The sequence below is a fragment of the Crocodylus porosus genome, unplaced genomic scaffold (assembly GCF_001723895.1).
Source record: "Crocodylus porosus isolate Cpor-Errol unplaced genomic scaffold, CroPor_comp1, whole genome shotgun sequence".
Taxonomy (NCBI): Eukaryota; Metazoa; Chordata; order Crocodylia; family Crocodylidae; genus Crocodylus; species Crocodylus porosus.
In genome coordinates this window covers 156042829-156065084 of record NW_017728886.1, presented here as the reverse complement: position 1 = coordinate 156065084, position 22256 = coordinate 156042829, and the positions used below count along the sequence as shown (strand labels likewise).

At 42.5% G+C, this 22256-nt stretch overlaps 2 protein-coding genes across 3 annotated transcripts in view; one reads left to right on the top strand and one right to left on the bottom strand.

Annotated features, from left to right (window-relative positions):
- JARID2 (jumonji and AT-rich interaction domain containing 2) overlaps positions 1-8578 on the top strand; it is a 314361-nt gene extending 305783 nt beyond the window's left edge. Inside the window, exons 15-18 of the mRNA XM_019543649.1 lie at positions 335-465; positions 2425-2608; positions 5132-5239; positions 6642-8578. Of these exons, the coding sequence (XP_019399194.1) occupies positions 335-465; positions 2425-2608; positions 5132-5239; positions 6642-6818 (600 nt within the window). The 3' untranslated portion in view covers positions 6819-8578. The remainder of the gene's footprint in view (positions 1-334; positions 466-2424; positions 2609-5131; positions 5240-6641) is intronic.
- Positions 8579-9246: 668 nt separating this feature from the next.
- Positions 9247-22256, bottom strand: part of DTNBP1 (dystrobrevin binding protein 1) — a 110241-nt gene continuing 97231 nt past the window's right edge. Inside the window, exons 8-10 of one of the 2 annotated variants that reach the window (XM_019543660.1) lie at positions 14615-14770; positions 12357-12500; positions 9247-10111 (exon numbers count right to left, since the gene is read on the bottom strand). In XM_019543660.1, the coding sequence (XP_019399205.1) occupies positions 9861-10111; positions 12357-12500; positions 14615-14770 (551 nt within the window). In that variant the 3' untranslated portion in view covers positions 9247-9860. The remainder of the gene's footprint in view (positions 10112-12356; positions 12501-14614; positions 14771-22256) is intronic. The other variant, XM_019543671.1, reaches the window with a different exon arrangement.

Here is a 22256-nt window from a genome sequence, read left to right as displayed (position 1 = left end):
AAAATAATGTATTTTACTTGTTGAAGGGGAAGCAACAGAAACCTTAGAGTTAAGTTCTTCAGCTCTCTTGCTTTGTAGTGATGCATTTGCTTTGAGATTTATATAAAATGTTAGACAAGCTGACTGTGGCCTCCTTGCGGGAACCAGCTGTCTGAGACGGCAAAGTTTCTGTGCGTGTGTGTGTGTGCACGTGTATTTACTTGAGCCTGGCTTAGGCTTCACAATTGCGTTCTGTGACAAAGCTTAACCTAATGCAGGTGCAGGAAGTCTTCATACCAGTGGCTTTTTTCACTGAGTTTTGTTCAAGAACTAACTTTGAAATCTGTTGCCTCAGGAAATGAAGAAACGACGTATAGCCAAGCCATTTTCAATGGAAAAGCTGCTGTATCAGATTGCAACGGCAGAAGCAAAAAAGGAAAATGGGCCGACTCTGAGTACGATATCGTCACTTCTTGGAGAGCTCAGGTAACGAATAGAAACCTGTTCCAATTACTTTGTGCTCCGTGGGCAAACTTTTAAGAATGATAGTTTTAAGTCTCAATTTGAGACCAAACTTCCAGCTACTAGCCTAGCAAACCCACTTCAACACAGCCACAAATGGAAGTAATAGCTTATTTGGCTGTTTTTGAAGACAGCGCCAGCGGTTAAGTTCTCTCTCTCTCTCTCTAAGCATTCCCTGCCTCTCCGGTACCATTGAAGAATTAATAACGCTAAGGTTTGGTGCGGGTTTGTATTTTAAAAACAATTTGATGCTAGGAGTCAGGATTTCCTGATGCATTAAAACATAAGCAGTATGGTTTCAAAGTGTTCAGCTTTTCTTTTGGAGCGAAAGGCTTTTACTCTCTTGGTGCCATTCCAGTTACAGATTGTGCACCAAGAAAGCTCAGTGGTAGTGCTAAAGATACTTATATAGCATAGTACATTTTAACACAACAAGTTTTTTCTTTTTAATTCCTTCTGTTTCTGCATTGGCGATATTCCATCTTGCACTAGCCATTGAGTATGTCCTAGGAACCGGTTTGTACACTTTTCTCCCCTCCACAGACATCAAGAAATAGTATGTACGGTTTCACAAGTAATATGTAGGGAAGCATAATAGCATATTGCCTTGCTTCTTATGTAATGATCTTGTCTTTTGTTCCCTACCATGTAGTGTTGCCTGTCTTTCAAGTTTGACAACTGAGTAGTACTGGACGTAGTACTCAAGTAATCGAAGGGTCCAGAAACAGTTTTGATGAGTGGAATCTACAAACTGTATTTAACAAAACTAGCATGTTCATTTGGAAAATGTCCAATGACACATTAAGGGCGGGGGGAAAACCCTCATGATGTGTATTAGTGTTTAAAATGAAATGCAGAACTGCTTGCAGTTCAAGAACAGTCCATCTGCAGCCTACTCCCCTGGGGGAATAATTGTATCCACATGCATTTTTCCTCCACAGGGGAAAAGTCTGCAAATGTGAGAGGCACTAGTCCTTGCTGTTGCAATGCCACATTGATCTTTTATCAGGGTAGTTCTCAAACTTGTTCATATCCTGGGTAGCTTCTTAAGGTCAGAATCCTCTGGAGATGTTTGCCCTGTGCCTGCCATCATCAAACCAAACCAAAATAAAGTTTCTCCTGGGTGTTTTTTGGTCTGCGTCTCTTGGTCCCCACCTGCCTATGGTGGTCAACTTGTAGGCCTTCCTTTTCCCAGTTGATTAGCTTGTCCTACTTTTTCAGCCATCTTTACTATTAAGCTGCTGCTGTCTCCCTTCTTCCTTCCTTCCTTCCTAGTTCACTTCCGTGGGCAACTCTCCTCAGCCCAGCTCAGACCACATTCCTGGCTCTTCCCTCATGCTGCGCAGTGCAGCACAGGTAGTGTTGCCTATTTTCTAGACATAGGAGACTCATCTCCCTTCCTAAGCAAATCCCCATCCTCTGCTCCCTAACTATGCAGCAAGTCAGTTATCTTTTGGCATACTCGCTCACCCTGCTCCCACTGTCTCAGGAAAGCTCATCTCTGCCTCCTGCTGTAAGGAGTTACACCATGCCTCCCGGCTGCTTCTCCTCAAGACAATTTTTAGGAACTTGAGGAATATCAGCCCTGTTAGCCACAGCACCCAGCTCTCCACGTGGGCTTGTGGACCTCTAGGAAGTGCTCTGCAGTTTCCAGTGCTCTGTGAATCAGTTTAAGAACCATTCTTTTGATACACTGGTCGCTATTAAAATCTCTGGAGGACTGTTGCGGTTAGGTATGGGTATGACGGTGCTAGCAGAGTCCCTCCTACCATCTGTAGGGAACAGTGCCAGGCCTCAGGTGGAACCTGAAGTTCTGCTGTGTGTGAAGGTTTCAATGGCGATCATGGTACAAAGGGACCTGAGTGCAGTTCTGTGGCATTGCAGGGGAGATGCCAGTTTTCTAACTTTGTAAAATGTTTGCAGGGACACGGAGCTGAGGCAGCGACAGCAGCTTTATGAGGCAGGTCTGCATTCTTCAGCCCGCTATGGGAGCCTCGACAGCAGCAGTTCGGGGATGGATGGAAAGAAAAAGCCTCGAAAGTGGTTGCAGTTAGAGACGTCGGAGAGGAGGTGTCAGATTTGCCAGCATCTATGTTACCTGTCGATGGTAAGCAAAATTCTTGGCACATCCTGTGGCATCACTGTCCTTGCAAAAACAACTCCATCTTCAGCTGACTTTACTATTAGACCATAAATACTTGGCAAAAGCACACAACTGCTGCAGAGCCACAGGTTGCAATACAAAGAGCACAGGCTTGAAAGACGACTAGATTTAATTTAGGTTTACCACAAGGAGCACTGACTTGATCCCTGGTGAACAGAAGGTTAACTTCATTCTAGCTTCCTCTTCCCTGCAGTCAGGGCTACATGTTGCCTTGTTTGGGTAAAAGGAACAAACTGAAGAGCTCTCCACCCCAGCTGAAACATGCTGGCAATTCAGATGCATACCCAGGATCCCAGGCAGGCTTGCACAGCCTACTTTGTCAGGGCTTCACTGCTGCTGGCCCTCAAGCTAGCCTAGAGTACAGCCAACTCGACTGCGCCTGCATCTGCTGGGGACAGTAGGTTTTGTAGGGCAAACCCAGGTCACATTTCCAAACTTCTCTCCACAATTACAAGGGCTAAACACTTGGTTATGGGGGGAGGGGAGGAAAAGGAACCAAAGCCACACTTCATATAATAGTTTATGTCCAGGAGTTGGGATGTAACACACAGAGGGTCAGACTGCTGACTGACACCCAGCAGGTGTGTCAGTGTTTCATGTCTTTCTACCCATCTTTGTTTGGCTGGATTTCTGGTTATAAACATTCATCTTTGAATAAGCCACATTTAAATAAAGTTAGAACTAATGATGAATTGAATTTCTGTGATGAAAAACCACCATCTAAAGGAAAGACCAGACACTTTATGGAAAGCTCATTGTCCACAGGTACCACTGAACCAGTTCATGGAGGATTAGTTCAAGTCTGTTTTTGAAATGGTCCCAGTTTAAGCTGTTTTATTGATTTGTACATTTGGATACTTGCAATTTAAACCACATCTAAAATAGTCTGTGTTGTGTGTGTCCACGTCCTAAAAGGCAAACTTCCATGTGCAAATTTGGTCATAAGAACTCAACTGAATGAAAAATGTGTTCGTTCTCTTGTTACTTGCAGAGACCGTAGCAAAGGAGATGACAGCTGGACCCAACTGTGGCTCAGGGATCAGCAAACAGAAGTTATCTTGCTAGTTGCAGGACTGAATTCTCTACTCATTTAAATCTGTCCACCCTGTTTAGAGATTATTAGATTGCTTACTGAAGGAAGAGTTTGTCCTATAGGATGTGTATTATTCTTGAAGTCAGTGATGGAGGACAGAACCCAGGTTGGTTCAGAGATCCCCAGCTGAGTTTGTAAGGCTAGCAGTCAAGAATTTTTCCCCCCATTTTTGAACCGAGCAAAAGTGATGCAGAATCGGTGAAAAGTACTGATTTAAGGAATCCTGTGAAACAGTTCCCAATTTTAGCCCCATTCTAGGTTGTATCTAAACTGATGTTTAAGAGCTTCAATTCTGTACTCATGTCGTAGCTTGGTTTTGTTCTTCACGATTATTGCTGTTTCACCATCACTGTTACTGGTAATAAAAGAACTGTATAAGCCCCCAAAATGTCCTCTGCTTTGTTTCCTTCAGAGTCGAGCTTCTCATCCTCTGCGTTGAGTATGCAATGTAGTAACAAAAGGGTTGTCTTTAGAGCCGTCAGCGTCCAGCCTATCTCCTGCTAGTAGTTTAATCAACACACCTTGTAGTACAATCCCTTTTCTCAGAAGGCTCATCTGTCACGTCCACATGTGGAGTGCAGCAAGTTTAAAATCAAGAACAAGTACTTTTGAATTCAACAACGAACTCTGATTTATCTACAGAAAATGGCTAACTTTTAAATAGCTTGAATTCAATTAAGAACCTTACAATTTATGGAGGATTTCTTGATAGCCTGCTCTTGTTGGAGAGGGCTGGAGTGTTAACTAACAGCTGGAGGGGCCAGGACTCCTGTTGTGTGCCTCATTATAAACATGGACACTTGCTACAGTGCAGGACTACTTTAATGAAAGTAGGATATGGACTGAGGGAGAAGTTTGAGGAAGAGAGCAGGAGCACTCCGGAGCATTTTCTCTTGCGACAGGGTGTAGAAAAGTCACTACAGCCTTTTGCTTCAGCTAGGGAGAGTTAAGTTCATTTATCCTTGCAGCATTGGTATTTATTGGTGCTTAAGATTAAATAGTTCATCATAGAAATGCTGGGTGAAGAGGACAGGAGAAATCACAAGTTTCTTCCCCTGCCCCCGCTTTCATTCTGATCGCTCACCTTTTCCAGACATGCAACAACTTGCCTTCTGCCCCCCTGATCCTAAAGAGCAGGGAAGAGCCTGCTACCTTAGGTATTCTTGGGGGGGAGGGGGGGGTAGTAGCCATCCCCTGGGTGAACAGATTTCTTCTTTATACTTATTCTCTCTGCCCCCTTGAATCAGAGGCAGTCAGCAAAAGAAACGCTGTGTGCTGGGCCAAGCCCTCTCCAAATCTGCACTTACGCACCGTACAGTGTGTTGGATGTGACTTGGTTTTGGATCTTATTGTTTTCCCTCTGTTTCTGTTAGGTGGTTCAGGAGAACGAAAACGTCGTCTTCTGCCTGGAGTGCGCCCTGCGGCATGTGGAAAAACAGAAGTCTTGTCGGGGACTGAAAATGATGTATCGTTATGACGAGGTCTGTACCATATAGCTGGTTGTCTTCAGGTTGGTGATGGCACTGGCTTCTAGGACTGAGTATCTGCGCCCAGTCTTTCTTACCCTGTTCCTGTCTCTTGTGACAGAGGCTCCAGTAGATCGTGTATTCATGTTCTGGGACAAGAACAATGTGCTTTTTTGCTGGTTATCAAAGTACCATAAACAGAAATTGAAAATATTTCTCCACAAGATTAGAAGATATTAATTGGTTTAGGACCCTCTCAAATGCTGAAGCAATATACTCAGTAGTCAACTTATAGCAACCTCAGCTCAAAGACTAAGTGAAAGTAATTTCTTACTTGCTGTTTGTCCAGTCAGAACTTGGGCAGGCAGAGCCCATAGTGTACAGGTGGATGGAGTCACTGTAGTAACGTGAGCCAGGTTGGAAATGGAAAAAGCAGAGGCTCAGAGGTGCAGGTTTAGGAGTGGTCTTGGATTCCTTGCTCTGCTCCTACTTAGTAGCATCTGTTAGTAGTAATCACTCATATTAGCACTCACTACATGGCAGCACCTGACATCTCCAGCTGGCTTCTGTTCTGGGGAAGCAAAGACTAACACTGAAGGCAATAAAGTAGAGAGACTGATAGAGAGGGGGCTGCCAGCTGTACTTGACAGATGCATCAGGAAGAAGCCATTTATTGTTTCCATGAGTTGCAGGTAGCAAAGATGACTTCTGGACAGGGGGAAGGGACCTGCAGATCCATTTTTGGGTATTCAGCCTTTAGTCCTTGCTGCAGTTCAAAGTTATTTTCTTTCAGCTCTAATAAATACATCACTAAAAAGCCCAACTAATAGGTTACAGGGAGTTTGGGGGGCAGATTGTACAGCTACATTGTTCTGTTAAGCCCCCTGGACCCATATTGGGTACTGCTGAATCTCTCAGGCAGACATTGCGACTGTATGGCAGTGTCATGAGGAAGAGGGAGCCTCATGAAGCTCTGCTGAACATTTGAGCCCAAGTCATTTCTCCAGACATTCATAGCTTTGTTGTAGAGATGCTTTCCCAGGGCCTTTAACCATGTACCAACATTTTAAAGTTACTCCTTTCAACAAGATAGTGGATGCTAATGACTCGCGTTAGCTGGACCCTAACACAGTGAGGCAGCTGCTGTTGTGAGGAGGGCAAAGAACTCTCCTTCAGTATCTCAGTGCTGTCTACTAAGGGTCAACTCAGTGGCAAAACCGGTGAAACATTTTTATATCTCAAAATCAAACTAACTGCAGCCCTGGCAGGTCTTTCTCTTGGACCAAACATGGTGTGGCATTCATGAGCTCTTGCTATGGAGATGGCTGGGTTGGGAAGAGGGGTTCTGCAATCATCTGTAGCTGGAAAAAGAGAAACAGAACTGTTAATTGGTTTGTTTTTCCTCCTCCTCAAACAGGAACAAATCATCAGCCTAGTCAATCAAATCTGTGGAAAAGTATCTGGTAAAAATGGCAGCATTGAGAACTGTATCAGCAAGCCTACACCAAAAAGAGGGCCTCGAAAGAGAGCGACAGTCGACGTGCCATCATCTAGGCTTTCATCCTCCAGTTCATCCAAAAGTGCTTCAAGTTAATCCTGAAGATGCCAACACTCTCATTTTGTCGATTTATATATATTTTTTGTAATTATTATACCATAGTTTGGAGTACTTGCTGTAGAATACAAGCTGTCTTTGCACTAGCTCTAAAGAAGATTTTCTTCTGGTTTTAGAGAACTAATTTTGTTTTAGCATTAAACTGTTGAATTTTTTTTGTACTTAGGATAGTTAGATACAGCAGTCAGATTTTTTTAAACTGCCGTATGTTCACTGTTTTAAAACCGGCGAGGGGCTGATTAAAATTAATTTGTATTGTCCCTATGGCTGAAAAAAAAGCCTTTTTTTTTTTTTTTTTTGGTAACTGTGAAAAAAGGCTTTCAACCCATTTTGAATAGGTTAAAGTTTGATGTGTTTTATAATTTGTTCTCCAGTCATGTGAGCAGATTTTTTCTAGAGCGAAAAGGGATAGGAGACAAAACTTGAAAGATATTGCTTTACTTTGGCTGTCTTTTATTCTGTCACGGCAAGATGAGTTTTGTAATTTTTTAAATTGGAGAATACGCTCTTTCTTTGGGAGGTTATGGCAGCTGAAGATGGACTTTGGTTCCTAACCGTAGGCAAAATGAGATTTGGAGTAAGTAAGTATGTTCTCTTTTACCAGCACATCACTATGCATCTGTTCGAGGGGGAAAAAAAAATAAAAAAAAAGGAGGAAAAGAAGACTGCCTGCCTTGAGGAGTCACGTGAGGGGAAAACTGTGCCTGATTTCATTAGGAAATCCATTCTGTTATTTTTTGGTGCTGTTGGCTACTTTATCAAAAACCCTTCAATAGCATCCTTAAAAAGAAAAGAAAAATAAAGTGATTGAAGCCATAAGTGCTTCTTTGTCATAGACGTGCAATCTTTCTAACATTCCATTTCCATTCCACTGCTGTTTTTCACACCCTTTACACAGTCGAGCATTAATTTCTATTTTGAATTTGTTTCATTATATGATCACATTTAGAGCCACTAGCAGGTCTGCCTATTTCTTTTGAATGTGAAAATGCATTTGCTTTCATCTTGTCTATTTTTTTCTCTTCATGTTGTAACAAAAAAAAAAAACCCACAAAAAAAAAAACGAATCACACCTTTTGTACATATACCTGTAAATTTTTTTAAATACTTGAGCCTTTTCTTGGGGTGGGGGGAGGGGTGATGCGGAGACAAGATGAAGAAAAGCCTTACGTTTCACTTTCTTCATCGGTTGGATTGGATGCTTACAGGGTTTTTCTTGTAACATTTATAAGTGCTGCTTACATCACTGAACAACAACAAAAAATAATAATGGAGTAGCTGTTGCCCTTTTCTGGTTGTGTACAGTATGTGTGGAATAAAAAAGGGAAAATGTTTTCACAAACTGTTTTGTTTCATAATTGAATTCAACAATACCGTAGCTACCCATATTGCACTGAGCTTGCCAGTGGTGACTGTCAGGAAAGTCCTATAATACAATTTGTTGGTTGTTGTTGCAGAAGACTGAACTGTTTTGGAATATTTAACAATAACATAAACAGAGTCAAGTGTTTTCAAATGTGGTTGTCTGGTTTTTATGGCCTTGCTGTGTACTTTTCCCTCTTGACAGTAAACTTCTGACTATGGCTTACAGTTTGACATTTAATTTATTAGCGCTGCTCTGCTCTCTTTCCTTGTAAGGAAAGACTTCATGTTGTTTATTGCCAGGTTTTTTTTTTCCTTTTGTTTACTTTCCAGGTTTGTACTACGAGGTTTAATAAAAAAAAGAAAACTTTTTTGGACATTGTGTGTCTTCTGGGAAGTTAGTGAATGAAGGGGTCTGCTTATCTGAAAGAAAGCATTTAATTTCATCTCCAACTCATTAGTAAGTTGCCAATTATCATCTAGACTGTTTGTGTCCTGACTTAAGTTGGAAACTACCTGCCAAACAGCAAGACAAAGCTGAATCTACAAAAAAGCAGTCTGTCCCAGGCTGGCAGGTTTCAAGGACTTCCTCATTCTACTCTAGTAGCTTTGCCAGCAAAGGAGGGGTGGCAGGGGTCTTCCGAAAGAGCTTCTCTTGTTACTCATCCTTTACCTAAACTGCTTCTGATTATACTACCCCTCTCAGTGTAGGAAGAGCAGAAGCCAGGATCTTCCTAAAGGCAAAGCTACTCTTTTGAAGTAGCCAGAGTGAGGCTGGACAAGAAAGAGGTGTCATACCTCTTCAAATCTTAGAAGGAGAGAACTACTGTCAAGGTTGGGAGGGAAGCAGAGGCACTTTTAGAAGGATATCACAGCAGTCATTTTTCCAGGTAGCACACTGCTCAAACTGATGGTATATGGAATAAGCCTTGCCCCCCCCCCAAAAAAAAAAAAAAGTGACCACTACCTTTGATCACTAAACCAATGTCTCCAAATGACTCATTTCAAATTTGTCCTGCAGGAAGTGGACCGGTGTAAGCAGGAAGACAAGGTTGGGGTATTAATACTTTTATTTCAAGGGAGCAAGTTTATACAAGTACTGAGATGGCTGCTCTACCAAGAGGGTGAGATTTCAATGTCCAACTCCCATCCCTTGACAAGTGCCTACTGATTTCACTTTATCATCACCTAGTGTAGCTGAAGTTCTGTGGGAGAGTTAAGATACTGCTGCTGTTGAATCACTGCAGAAGGGTGAGGGTTTGAAACCAAAAGGAAAACTGGCATGCTGCTCAAGTTTTCAGTTGCAGCAGAGGAAACATGCAGACTTTAAGGAACAACTTGGTTTCAGTGTTGTACATCAGCATTAAAGAACTAAACATATGTTAACCAGTAATCTTTGAATTGCTTAAGTCTGCCCGTTGACTCTATACACAGTATATACAAGGCTTTACCTGCTCCAACACCCCAAGATTCTATTGTTAAAAGTGTGAGTTAAGTAACTTTTTAATAACCAAATTCTACCCAACTGGGAAACTAGTAGAAATTTTGTATTATTAGTAAAAAGAACTGGCTTTCATGATTAGATAGGAAAGTGCTACACAGGCAAGCTCTTCATCCATCCAACAGTCAAATATTTTTAGAGGACACAGTATATGGGATTCAGATAGTCTGAGAGTCACTTTCATCACTACCATCTGAAGTGCTCTTTCTCTCAGTATTTACAGCAGCAAGGGCTGTGTCCACTTGAATTTCCTCTTCATCAGACTGGATAACAGGAGACTCTCCTTCACTTGCATCTTGGCTGGCAGAGTCGGTGCAGGTTGATGATAATGAAGACCATTTTTGCTTTAATTCAGACTGGCTTGGAACGGGAAGACTTATTTCAGTTGGGTAGGTAGCTGAGTCAGACCCTTTAAATAGAAAGAAAAGAACAGAAAAGACAACATTAATTAATCTACTGAGCCAGAACCTTATAAAGATCTATTCCTGTTTTATGCTGCTGTTACATTAAAATACATCAGCAGGCTAGCATTAAATTGCAGTGGTTAATGGGTGGCCTGAATGTACTTGTATGACTAAGGAGCCAAGAGCTTTGGCTCTGCTGTGGAACACTACTTACCATTTTACACAACTGGTCTGCGTACCTCCATTTGTTCTCAGATGCAATTTAAGGTGCTGTTTTTGGTCTATAAGGCCTGAAGTGGTTTGGCTCCTAGCTCATTCGTGTCCTCTGGCTCCCTCCCCCTAGTCGACACCGAACAGTGAGACTAAGCAAGGTGATCTTTACTCTGCCTCTTGGCCAGGACCCTTTTGATTCTTCCCATAAGATTCTGACACTTGCACTGCTGTTTAATGTGGTAAAACCTATTCTGACTTAAGCATGTGCTACAGGCATTTATTCACTGCTTATTTTTAATCCAACTGAAGTTCAGTCTATTGAGGGGGGTGGAGTACAGGAAAATTAATCCATGTTAACCAACTGGTTCAGGTGACCTGCTGTTACTAGATTCCTACTAACAGACCATTCATCAGGCTACAGCTTGTCAAAATCTGTTAGGGTTTCTTGATTACAAAACTTGGATTATTAATCCAACAGTAACCAGGATATGCCAGAATGAGAATTGCTCAATAAGAGATTCCAGGACTGCTCAGTATATTAGAACATTATCCTAAAATATTAAGAAATTGTATGCTAAATGGTGTTACCACCAAGCAAGGAACACTAGACTTTGATGTAAAGTGTAAGGAATGGCATTAGAGTAGCTTCTTAGCAAAAATGCTAACCCTACTACTACTTCTAAAATACTTAGCAACTTAGAGTTTCATTTCTTCAGTGAAATGAGCATAAATGGGATGGAATGGCAAGTAATGTAAAACAGTTGTAAATAATTTCAAGGAGGACACAAACAACCATCAGCCCCATCCGTCCGTAACAAGATTCAAGGAGAATAAAGCAATCACTTAATACTGGGTTTTCAGGCCAAACTGTTTCCAACCATAAGATTTCCAAGCGTCTCTCTACAGGCTTTGCCACAGTGACTAAAACTCTGAGCAGCTCTTATACTGCAAGTAGTTATGACTTGTTTCAAAATGCCAAATTAAAGACAAATTATGGAAAGAAAATTGGACTTAAATACAAATCTTAACTACCACAATTAAAATCCTCTTTGAAGCTACTTTGTGTGAGTTCTTTGGGCAGGTCTTCATATGTGCTTTAATGCACGTTAGCCTATTTTAATGTGCATTAAAGCATCACTAAAAACTGTGCTCTTTAGTTAACGTACATCAAAATAAGCTAATGTGCATTTTTCTAGCACCTCACAATGGAGGGCATTTGTACACATATTTGCATGCAGGGCTGAGCACTTTTAAAAGTGCCTGGTGCTGTGTCGCATCAATTGTATAATCAGTGAAATGTGCATCAGCATGCAGAAAATGGCGGTGACACACTTTTGAACTAAAAAACAAAGGTATTTTAGTTCAAAAGCACACCTTCGCCATTTTCTGCACGCTTACACACATTTTGTCGCATATACAACTGCATGCAATGCAGCGCAGAGAGCAGCAGCTCCAGCACATCAGAGCGCAAAAAAATATGTATAAATGCCCAAAGATACTAAATAAGGCACATAAACTGAAGTGCATTAATACATGTGTACATATTCCCTTTGTGTCTTGTGCCTGGGAATTTGGTGGAAATACTAGCCATTTGAACACAGATTAACTATGAATCTATACACAGTATAGAGAGGATACATTAGAAAATAGGGAGATCCTTGTATCTTATTTATGCAAATAGAATACAGGCATACCTCAGAGATATTGCGGGTTCGGTTCCAGACCACCGCAATAAAGCGAGTCACACGAATTTTTTGGTTTCCCAGTGCATATAAAAGTTATGTTTACACTATACTGTAGTCTATTAAGTGTGCAATAGCATTATGTCTAAAAAAACAAAATGTACATACCTTAATTAAAAAATACTTTATTGCTAAAAAATGCTAACCGATGGAAAAATGGCACCGATAGACTTGCTCGGCGCAGGGTTGCCACAAAGCTTCAATTTGTAAAAAACGCAATATCTGCGAAGCTCAATAAAACGAGGTATGCCTGTACACAGATTTGCAAGGCGTGCCATGGTGGTTCATTTCATACCCAACACCGGAGAAAGCATACTATTGTCTTCTCCTCCTGAGTTCAAGAAGACATCTAGTGCTTCTTGGTCAGACATGTCCATGAGATCCATCTGTTCCAGCATGTCCACGTTCACTTCCATGGAAGACATACTGCCTATTGGTTCTGTGGCAAAAAAATAATTCAAAGAACTTTTAACTCTGATATGTTGTAAGCAAAAAGCAAGTGGCTTATTAAAAAGTGATATTACTTGCCATGACTTCCAAAATTACTACAGCAATATAGTGTGCCATTAACTATTAAACAGATAATGCTCAGTATTGCATATACTGGTAGAAAGTGAAACACTGTTATGTCTTTAATCAATTACCAAAACTAACTTCAGTCAACAAGATATATCTTAATGGCACCTCAAGTTATTTTATTATACCAGATGTGCTGTACAAAGGATGGGGACCACGAGACCAATTAACTTCAAGAGGAAGTTTCAGAATCTCCATAAGCAAAAAATATTACTACTCCCTTGCTCTTTTTGTCGTGAAAAGGGGCTGACATCACTGCTTTTTAAAACAGTTATTTTATTAGCAGGAATATTTACAATGCAGTAGCATCCAGCCACTCCCAAAAGAATGAGAGCCCCCCTATTGGAAGAGAAGGTCCAGAAATGCCTGTGAAGACATAAGACTGCCCTAAGGAGATTACTATCCAAACTTTGTCTTCTCATCCCACCACTTTTTATGTCCTCACATGCGCTTGTTATATAAATCTCTCGGGGTGGAAAAAAGGTAGAGAAATGGGCATAGAGAAATATGTAGGTAAAACGACAATAATTCTTTCATCCGAAGAAAGTACAAGCATGCAAAGCCTATACTAATGTCCAAGACACTGGATAAGGACAGGGATTTCACACCAGTGATGTTTATATTGGCAGAAATCAAGATTTTTCATTAAAGGGACCCAGTGCTTGAAGACCCATCTGCTTCTTTGATTGAGTGGTTCTCAACCTTTTTGAACTCGAGGCCTCCTCCGTAACTTTTGTAAATTGAGTGGCACCCAATTTCAAAAACTATTTTTTATATTACAGTGTACAAGGGCCAGGCAGGGACAAGCCCAAGTCTGTGTTTATCTGCTTATCTCCTCACACCTTGTATCACCCTTCAAAGGATCTCACTTCACCACAGTTGAGAACCACTGCTTTAATCTCGTGAATAGCATATGTTACCTAGGCAAATACTTTCAGCTGTCCACTCTGAAAAATGTGTTTTCATTCTCTGCCACAACTGCACATCATAAATAACAAATATTAGTTACTAACAGATTTCACCTGGTTTTATTTACATTTAACTTCACAGTGAAGATTACACTGCAAAGCATGAGGCTGAAGCAACAGTGAAGACATGTAGGTGAAGCACCCCAATGTAGCTGACATTCGCATGTAAAATGAGATGCAACTCTACCCTTTCTTTTTGTTACTTGATTTTTCAATTAGAGTGCATCCTTGTGTTCGACACCAGCGACCCAGCAAAGTACCATATGCAACAATAATTCCCAGTTGTTCCTTGATCAGTCCTGGTGGCCAAGTTATAAATCCAAGATCAAATGCACATACAGACATGCCTATTTTGTTTCTGTATCACTCTGTGAGGGCTTCCTGTCTACTTACCATACATTTTACTAATGTCATACCAACCCACCAAAGCAAGTGCAAAAGGAAAGAAATAGCTAGATCCATCCACACCCCACCAGCTCATTGGCCACTAACATGGAAGTCACCTAAACTCGCTAGGCAGGAGCTGGGAAACCAAGGCTGGGGTTGTTCTGGGCATGTGTACAAAGCCTGTTTGGCAGCTTCTGGAGTTCAGCTTTGTACACATGCCCAGAACAACCCCAGCCTTGGTTTCCCAGCTCCTGCCTCCATCAGGTGTGGGCACCCTCTATTCCTCCTGCTGAAGCCATGCCACCATGCAAAAAGAAATGCAAAATTCACAGGGGGCAGAAGGAAAGCAAGCAGGAGTCAGTCTGACTCCCCAGCCTAGTGGTTCATGCACATCACCTAAGAGAAGAACCTTTGAATTGCAGCCTTCTCCATGCGCTGTTGAGGAAGCCTGGGCATCTAATGCTGGCCTTTCACTCTGGGGGCTGGACACCTAAAATTTAGGTAACTGGAATGGTTAAATGAGCTGTAATCCACTACTGTTCTGGCCCCCCAAAAAAACATTTGCTCACCCGCCTCTAAACTGCATGTTCAAAGTTTAAATGAAGGATGTTCCAAAACTTGCCTCGTCTCTCTGCTATCTGCAGGTATCCTGTGGAAAGATATTGCTCCATATCTTGCTGGAAGGCTTCTTCAAAAAACTTCTGACGCTCCTTTAGCTTCATCTGCTGGGTATGCTCCATATCCAAAACCTTCTGGGCATGCTCAGCATCTAGCTCAGCTGAAGACCAAGAGAGATCACATGCTTCAGAAATTTAGGCAGATGAGTAGATTTGCTTTTAACATGGCTCCTACCACAGATGCTCTCATCATAACTCATGCAAGTCCATTTTGCAGCTCCAAGCTGATGGTGCCACAAAGAATAAGCGCCATTCTACATTCTGACAGAAGCCTATTTTTTTAAAAAATTCTCAAAGCAAAAAAAATATAATACTGTCCAAACCTAAAGTATTTTTATTAAAAGCACAAATAACCTGCCTGAAGGATGGACACTCAAAAACTCAGTTTCTAACATGAGCCTTAATCAACCTCAGGAAAACCATTTTGTACATCCAGAAGGTAAACTGACTTGCCCCACTGCCCAAATCAAGTACAAGGTTTAGAGCAGATGTAAAGGGGATGACTGGAAGCTCAATAAATTTACAGATACAGAGTAGTTTTGAGGTACAGAACCAAGATACAAGCAGGAGTTAACACACAACTAAGGAAGGTGGCTTAATGTACCATTCATAGATTTCATAGACATTAGGGCTAGAAGGAACCTCAAAGATCATCAAGTCCAGCCCCCTGCCCCAGGGGCTGGAAGTCAGCTGGGGTCCGGACAAGCCATCCCCCTTCTGCACAACAGTGAAGACCACTGTGGATCAACTGTGTTCAAAATAGTTTGAGACATGAAGAACGCACAGGACCCATTGACATCTGGAGGACTGTGATGCACTGCATCACCTTCACATTGTATGACTGCCACTGGGATGGAGGCTATTATAAGGTTGGAGTAGTGATTACAGAATGGACAAATGGGCAGTATCCATTTTCTGTGTGCCTAAACAAGGATTTGAGTACTAGGGAATTTTGCATCTCAGTTGTTTCAGGGCATGTCTCTGTAGGTTCACAGAAAAAGTGGCAGAGGCTTACACATGGTAAGTTACGTCCAATAGGGCTGTGCGAAGCTTCGGTCACCGATTCAATCTGGAGGAGATCCGGCTCAATTTGGGGGCTGAATTTCTGAATCCAAATCAAAATGGGAGATCCATTAAAAGGTCTGAATCGAATCTGAAGCCTCCAAATCAATTTGGAAAAGATTTGGAGAGATTCGGAGATTTAGATTGGCTGGGGAGAGGCAGGAACATCCAGGTGGCTGCAGGTTCTCCCGCAGCTCCTCCAGCTGTGCTTGCCTCTCCCCAGGTGGGGGGAGCTGTGGAAGAAGCCCCCATGGTTGCCCTGCCCTGCCTGGCCCCAGGCTCCCAGCACTGAAAGAAAAAAAAACAAAAAACAAAGGCCTGCACTTACCAGCTGCAGCAGCGTGGATCAGGGCCTCTGAGGGCTTGTGGCAGAGCCCCCCGGTGCAGTGCAGGGCAGTGGGGATCACCCCTGCCTGGCACCCATGTGGCAGCTGCCCCATGGTGCAGGTGCAATGTGGCTCAGCAGGACACAGCACACTGTCTGGAAGCTGGGGCCATGGGCTGAGTGGTGATGGGCTCCAGATGACCCCCTCCCCCCCCAGCCCTCGATGCCCTGATCTCAGCTGCTGCAGCCAGAGTGCAGGGTTTTTAAATTTTTTATTTTTTTCAGTGCTGGGAGGCTGGGGCCAGGGCCTCTGTGAGGGCTTCTCCTGCAGGGCAGGGCAGCTGTGAGGGCTTCTCCCGCAGCTCCCCCCAGCCAGGGAGAGGCAGGCACAGCTGGAAGAGCCACCGGAGAACCTGCAGCCGCCCAGCTGTGCCTGCCTCTCCCCAGCTGATCCAAATCTCCAATTCTGATTCAGCAGAATTGAATGAGGACAGTGATTTGAATCACTGAACAGAATCACTGTCCTCCGAATCTGCATCTGAATCAGATACCTCCCTATTCGCACAGGCCTACCGTCCAACTGTAAGAGCTAGATACAATCTGTTTTAAATAAGAAATACATTCTGCAGGAATTATTAGAGAAGCTCCCTAAATGCCAGCGATGTTCTTCTTAGCTGTCAGCAGTGGAATGCTAGAGTCTGGTGTCTAGCTTCTATTAAGATGGTTTATATAAGGTGACCATCCTGCAGCAGCATGGGCAAGATGCACACAAGTGAACTAGATTACCTTTGATGCTCTTAACTGATTATTTTTATAAACCAATATTCTATCGTCTTTTTTCAAAGGCGGCAAATAGATTTTGGGTGTGTGCAAGCATTACACCCCTGCTGGGAGAACTGCAGAAACCCAAGACCCAGACCCCCAGACGAAGGCCCCCAAGACCCACCCTGAGACAGAGGGGCAGAGATCCACTGCAGATTGCTAAAATACAAATTGACATGCTTGCAATGAACAAGGGAGGAGACATGCTCTGGGTCTCCTCTTTCAAAGCCTCACTTCAAGGAGGGAGGGGGGATTGTGAAGAGTTCACTAGCAGGGAGCATGGTCCCCTGAGGCAGCCAGTCAGCTCAGTGCTCTCAGCACTGGCAACACATGCTATCTATGCAGTACCTGCTCAGCCCCTCCAATATTTGTACAGGGCTCCCCCAGTAGGTTTTCCTATTGAGGCAACTAAACTTCCATCTGATGTTTGTATGCAGCCCTTAATTACAATACAAAAGTCAATGTGCTTGCTCTGGAATTTCTTCTTGCTTGTTCCTCAAACAGTGGTTTGAAATTAAAAAGGAAAGTTTTGAGTTGGACCAGCAAAGCCACATTAAATATTTGATAGCTCTTAAATTTCCCAGTCACTATGGCCGTTTACCTATGTCGAAGAATACTGGGGCTAATATTAGTTGATCACTTCCATAAGTGCTCCAGCCATTTCAAGTATAAACTGTTCAGACTGAGCCAAATGTCCTGCCCCCCACACCGAAACCCCCCATGTCAGATCTAGTGCATTTGGTGCCCATAGTCCAGGACTGTGCCAAATGCAATGGGTACCCTGGATGGTTCAGGATGTATGTGCCACATGTAGTGTGTGGGACAACTTTGAGACCAAGAGGCAGCACCGGATGATGGGAGCCCTGTATCTTTGATATCCCTGTTACAAAATAAAAGGACCAAAATACATTCCACTCAATCAAGAGTCATGACCCATAATACCAACTTTTGCTACTCAATATAATACCAGTAGCTTTATCAAGGTGATTAATGGGTATTACTAACTGTGAAGAACATAAGTACAAATTTCAGGAACCCTGCACAACCTGTACTGATCAAAATGCAAGAAAACCTGTGCACTTTTCCAGTGGCAATCAACTGACCAGCTAGCTAAAATCAACTACTTTACTTTTTATATCAACAAAAACAGAGCTGTTTGACTTGATAAAAGCCTCATAAAGATGTATTTCCTTCATGGGAAGCCCATGAGGAGTGAGTCAGTAACAACCTCAAGAATTGCTTCCCTCCATTGTTTCCCAGTTTCTATCAATGGTGCCTTATTTAGAAAAGAAGGATACTTATCTTTAGGGCCTGGTTTAAATCATGGGCCCATCTTGCTAATATCATGGTCCGATCGTGGCAGGGGATGCCATTTTCAGGCCTAGATTGTGGTGCCCTCCCCCATGATGAGGGGGCAGAGTTGGGGCAAGGTTTAATGGCAGCAGCAGAGGCCTTGTTCGTAAGGCTTCTGGGTCACTGCTGAAAAGCCCATGCCCCCCTAGCCTCTGGGTAGGAAAACTGGGGTGTGGGAGGTTGGGGGAACTTTGGGGCTGCCTTGGCAGGTGGCCCTGGCACCAGGTAGGGGAGGGGCTGTTTGTTCCTTCGCACATGTGTTCTCCCCCCTGCCTCCAACCCCTGACACCCCTGTTTTCCTGCTCAGGGGAGCAAACAGTCCCTCCCCTGCCTGGTGCCAGGGCCATTTGCCCAGGCAGTCCCAGAGGTCTCCTGGCCCCCTCAGTTTTTCCACCTGGAGAAGCAGGTCCCTCCCCCTTCCCATGCCCAAGCTCTCTCCTCCCCCTGTCCCTTTTATGATTCCTCCTCTCCCTCCCCTGGGCTGCTAGGATTTTGCTGCCAGCTCAGGAATGCTTTCCCCAGCCTGCAGCAGCCATCTTGTTGCAACAAAATGCCATTATATGGCCACTTGCTGGGGAACTCCCTAGCAAGTGGTTGTATTGTGGTATTTCAGTGCAAATCACATTTTTCGTGAAAACCATTTAATTTCATGATTTTAATGAAAAATCAAAAATTAAACCAGGCCCTACTTATCTTACGGTAACAGAAGTCCTTTGAGAAGACTTTGGCCCACAGATCTAAAGTGCATGCACCCCACACATTGGAGCCAGCAGCACCGGCTGGGGCCCTGCATGCCTTGCATGCACCACTCTCAAAGCCATATATGGTAGACTGCTACTTAGGTCCTCCACAAATACAGGTATCCAGGAAAAGAACTCCATAACATGAGGAGAAGTCATATGCTCCAAATGGACAAAAGGATCTTGAAGAATTCCTCTCCTGGTATGAAATACAGATAACAGATCAAAGGGATGCTCCCCCTGGCCTGCAGTACCACAGCTATCTCTGAGTTGGAAAGGTCATGGTCCTTAAAGAAAATTTCTAAATCAAGGTCTACTCTCTTCTTTTAGAATTCCTGATGCAAGCGGTCATGATTTTCAGTACATAGTTATGGTAGTCACGGTTCTCAGTCCAGTGTTAAAAGGGTCTATGATGTAGTCTTTGCCACCGAATGGCCACCTGAGTGAGGCACCTGCCTTCAGCTTTTTCTTTACATCCTCAGAGGGCCCAGCTATGAGATCTTGTCTTGATAGAAATAACCATACATAGCCAGCAGAGCCTGATAACTGATTCCCTTACTGTAGGTCTGTCAAATCTCCCTCACCCACCCTCCAAAAAAACCCTAAAACCAAATGCTTTCCTCCCAAAAAGGTCTATCCTTTTAATGTCTTGAACCCTGGGCACTCTCTTACGGGATCGAGCTCCTTTAATTTTTCACAGGCAGCTGTTACAGCTAAAGAATCAAAGCCAGAGTGGGTTGGAGGTGGGCGGGGGGAGAGATCCTTTGTGGGGAAGTTGCTTATCTGCAAGCTGCTCTTTTGCATGGGGCTGTCAGATGCAGGATTTGTCAGAAATCTTTTGTCAGCCTAAGAATCCTATCACTGACTAGCATGGTCAAGTAGCCTTGGGAGACCAAATGTAGAGAAGTTTCCTCAGCAGAAGTCAATGACCAGAAGATGACTGAAGACAAGGATCAGCCTGTTTTCGAGAATCTAAAGTCTCTTAAAGCCAAAATACCTCCTGGTATCATAGCAGTACCTCTGGCAGCCACAGCACTAGCATAAATCAGTTTAAACACAGAAGACCATTTTGTAGAGTGACTCTTCCAAACCAGTAACATCCCTACACACTTTTTTTATCCACTTTTAAATAGATATCTTGGGTATTCTGCTAACAAAAAGGATTTGCAAACTCTACCCTTCATAAACAGTCCCAATGGTTGCTGCCTAAAATTGCAAGCATTAGACTGGGGTCAGCAACCTGTGGTCTAAGGATGAGATTAGGACAACTGAACTGGGGGGCTTTAGTGGCATTTCAGAGACATGGGACTTTCCTAGTGCAGCAGCTGGGCAACAGCACACCACGAGGGCAACTATGTGGGTCAGGTTGTTGAAACCAGCTGAAACTTACAGCTAAACTCCATTACAGTGGCCTCCTACTGCAAAATATTGCCAGTCCCTGCCACTGATGGTGGAATTTATGTGGATAGATATGCAAATGGTAGTCTTCAATGGAAAAAACAGTATAAAGGTATTTTAAATAACATTATTAAAAGCAATAGAATTTTAAAAGCACTTAAGAGATTACAAAAGGCATCTCCACACAAAATACATCAGGAAAGCATGTTTAGAGAAATCACTTGCTAAGCCCTCTATGTCAAGGTTGCAGCACGTACTCCGTGACATTGGCCCATGAAAACATCTGTAAATAGCTGAAATGTTATTTTTCAAGAAGGCTGCAAAAGAAAATCATTGAAATGTAGCTACTAGAGGGAACTTTAAGTCATGCATTTTTGTTGCAAGATATATGGTAGTATACAGTATATAGTAACTACACAATCCTTTGATGAATGTTCTTGGTATGATCCTGGATAAGGATTCCTTAACTCTTGTGAGTGATGCAGAAATGCTATTCAATTGTAGTAGTAAAAGCCAGCAGCTATTACTGGCTATAGAAATCTCTTGGCCTTCCCATAATATTTTCTGACAGTTTTGCCTCTATACCAAATATAACTAGAACTACTTTTTTGTTGCCGTGAATAGAGATAGCATCTAAACAGCAAATTAATTTCTGGAATCTCTTACTAAGAAATTCACTGCTCCAGGTTATCTTTTGCCTAAACTTTATTTTAGTTGTTTAAATTGTCACTGACCAAAGTCATGTATAACATGGTTATGTTCCAAGTAAATTTTGTTTTCTAGGAGACAAGAATCAATTCAACATTTTAGCTGAAGGCCTCCAATAAACCTACTCCCCAAGCTCAGTAAGTGAGAGCTAACATCAAAATGTCATTGTATGATTTTTACATTTCTGCCAGAGAACATAAAAACTGCTTAGACTAAGCAAAAGCAAACTGCTGCACTAAAGATTTCTCTTAGCTTTCAATAACATTAGTGAAGTATGAAACCATTCAGCAAATCTGAAGCAACAGAAAACAGGTGCATTGTTCCCTTTACATAGCTATTTTGAGTTGCATCCTGCGTCATCTGCGTATGCGTTATATAATGTTAGTTTATAAAAGACTTGAGTAAAGTTGACACCCATTTTGCAAAGAGTCATACGCAGAGGAAAATTATGAACCATATATTGCCATAGTGCCATATATGAACTTCCACTGATATCAATGCAGTTTGACACATGCGTCTTTGGGCATTATTGCGCTTTCCGTCCACTGTGCCTGTAAGTTACGTTTCTCAGCAATACCTCCCTGTACAGAGAAACTAGGGAGTAGAAACACAACTAAAGCCAAGCAGCCTGTAGGATTTACACATTTCAGAGCACAGGCAAAAGATTAACAGTATAATGTTATTACAGGGTGTCCTTATAGTTGCTTTTTGATTTACATTTCTGATATCTTTTAGCATTCGGAACACACATTTACCAAATGCTACACTTCTATTACAAGGTTAATCTTATAGCAGCCAGAGCTCCTGGGACTATCTTCTGTTTCGTATTTACTAAAAAAATATTTTTCCTTACAATTGAACTCTATCTTTAAAAAGTACTAACCACATTCACTGTCTTGGCTGGAGATTGCAAGAGTTCCAGATCAAAATGAACAGCTGGTTCCCATATACTTGGAGACCAAGAGTATCATTAGCCATGATACCATTAGCCTGATTGCTTAAAGTTGTTTCTACACACCTAATCAGCCAGCACAAAAGTCCAGTGCCCAACCAGGGCAACAAATTGAACAAATACTTCTTATTTTCACCTGTTCAACACTTCTAACTTATTCATGAAGTTTGCTGTAAGTAGATAAATCAATCCAGAAAAACAAATAAAATGGTCTAGAAAAATAAGCT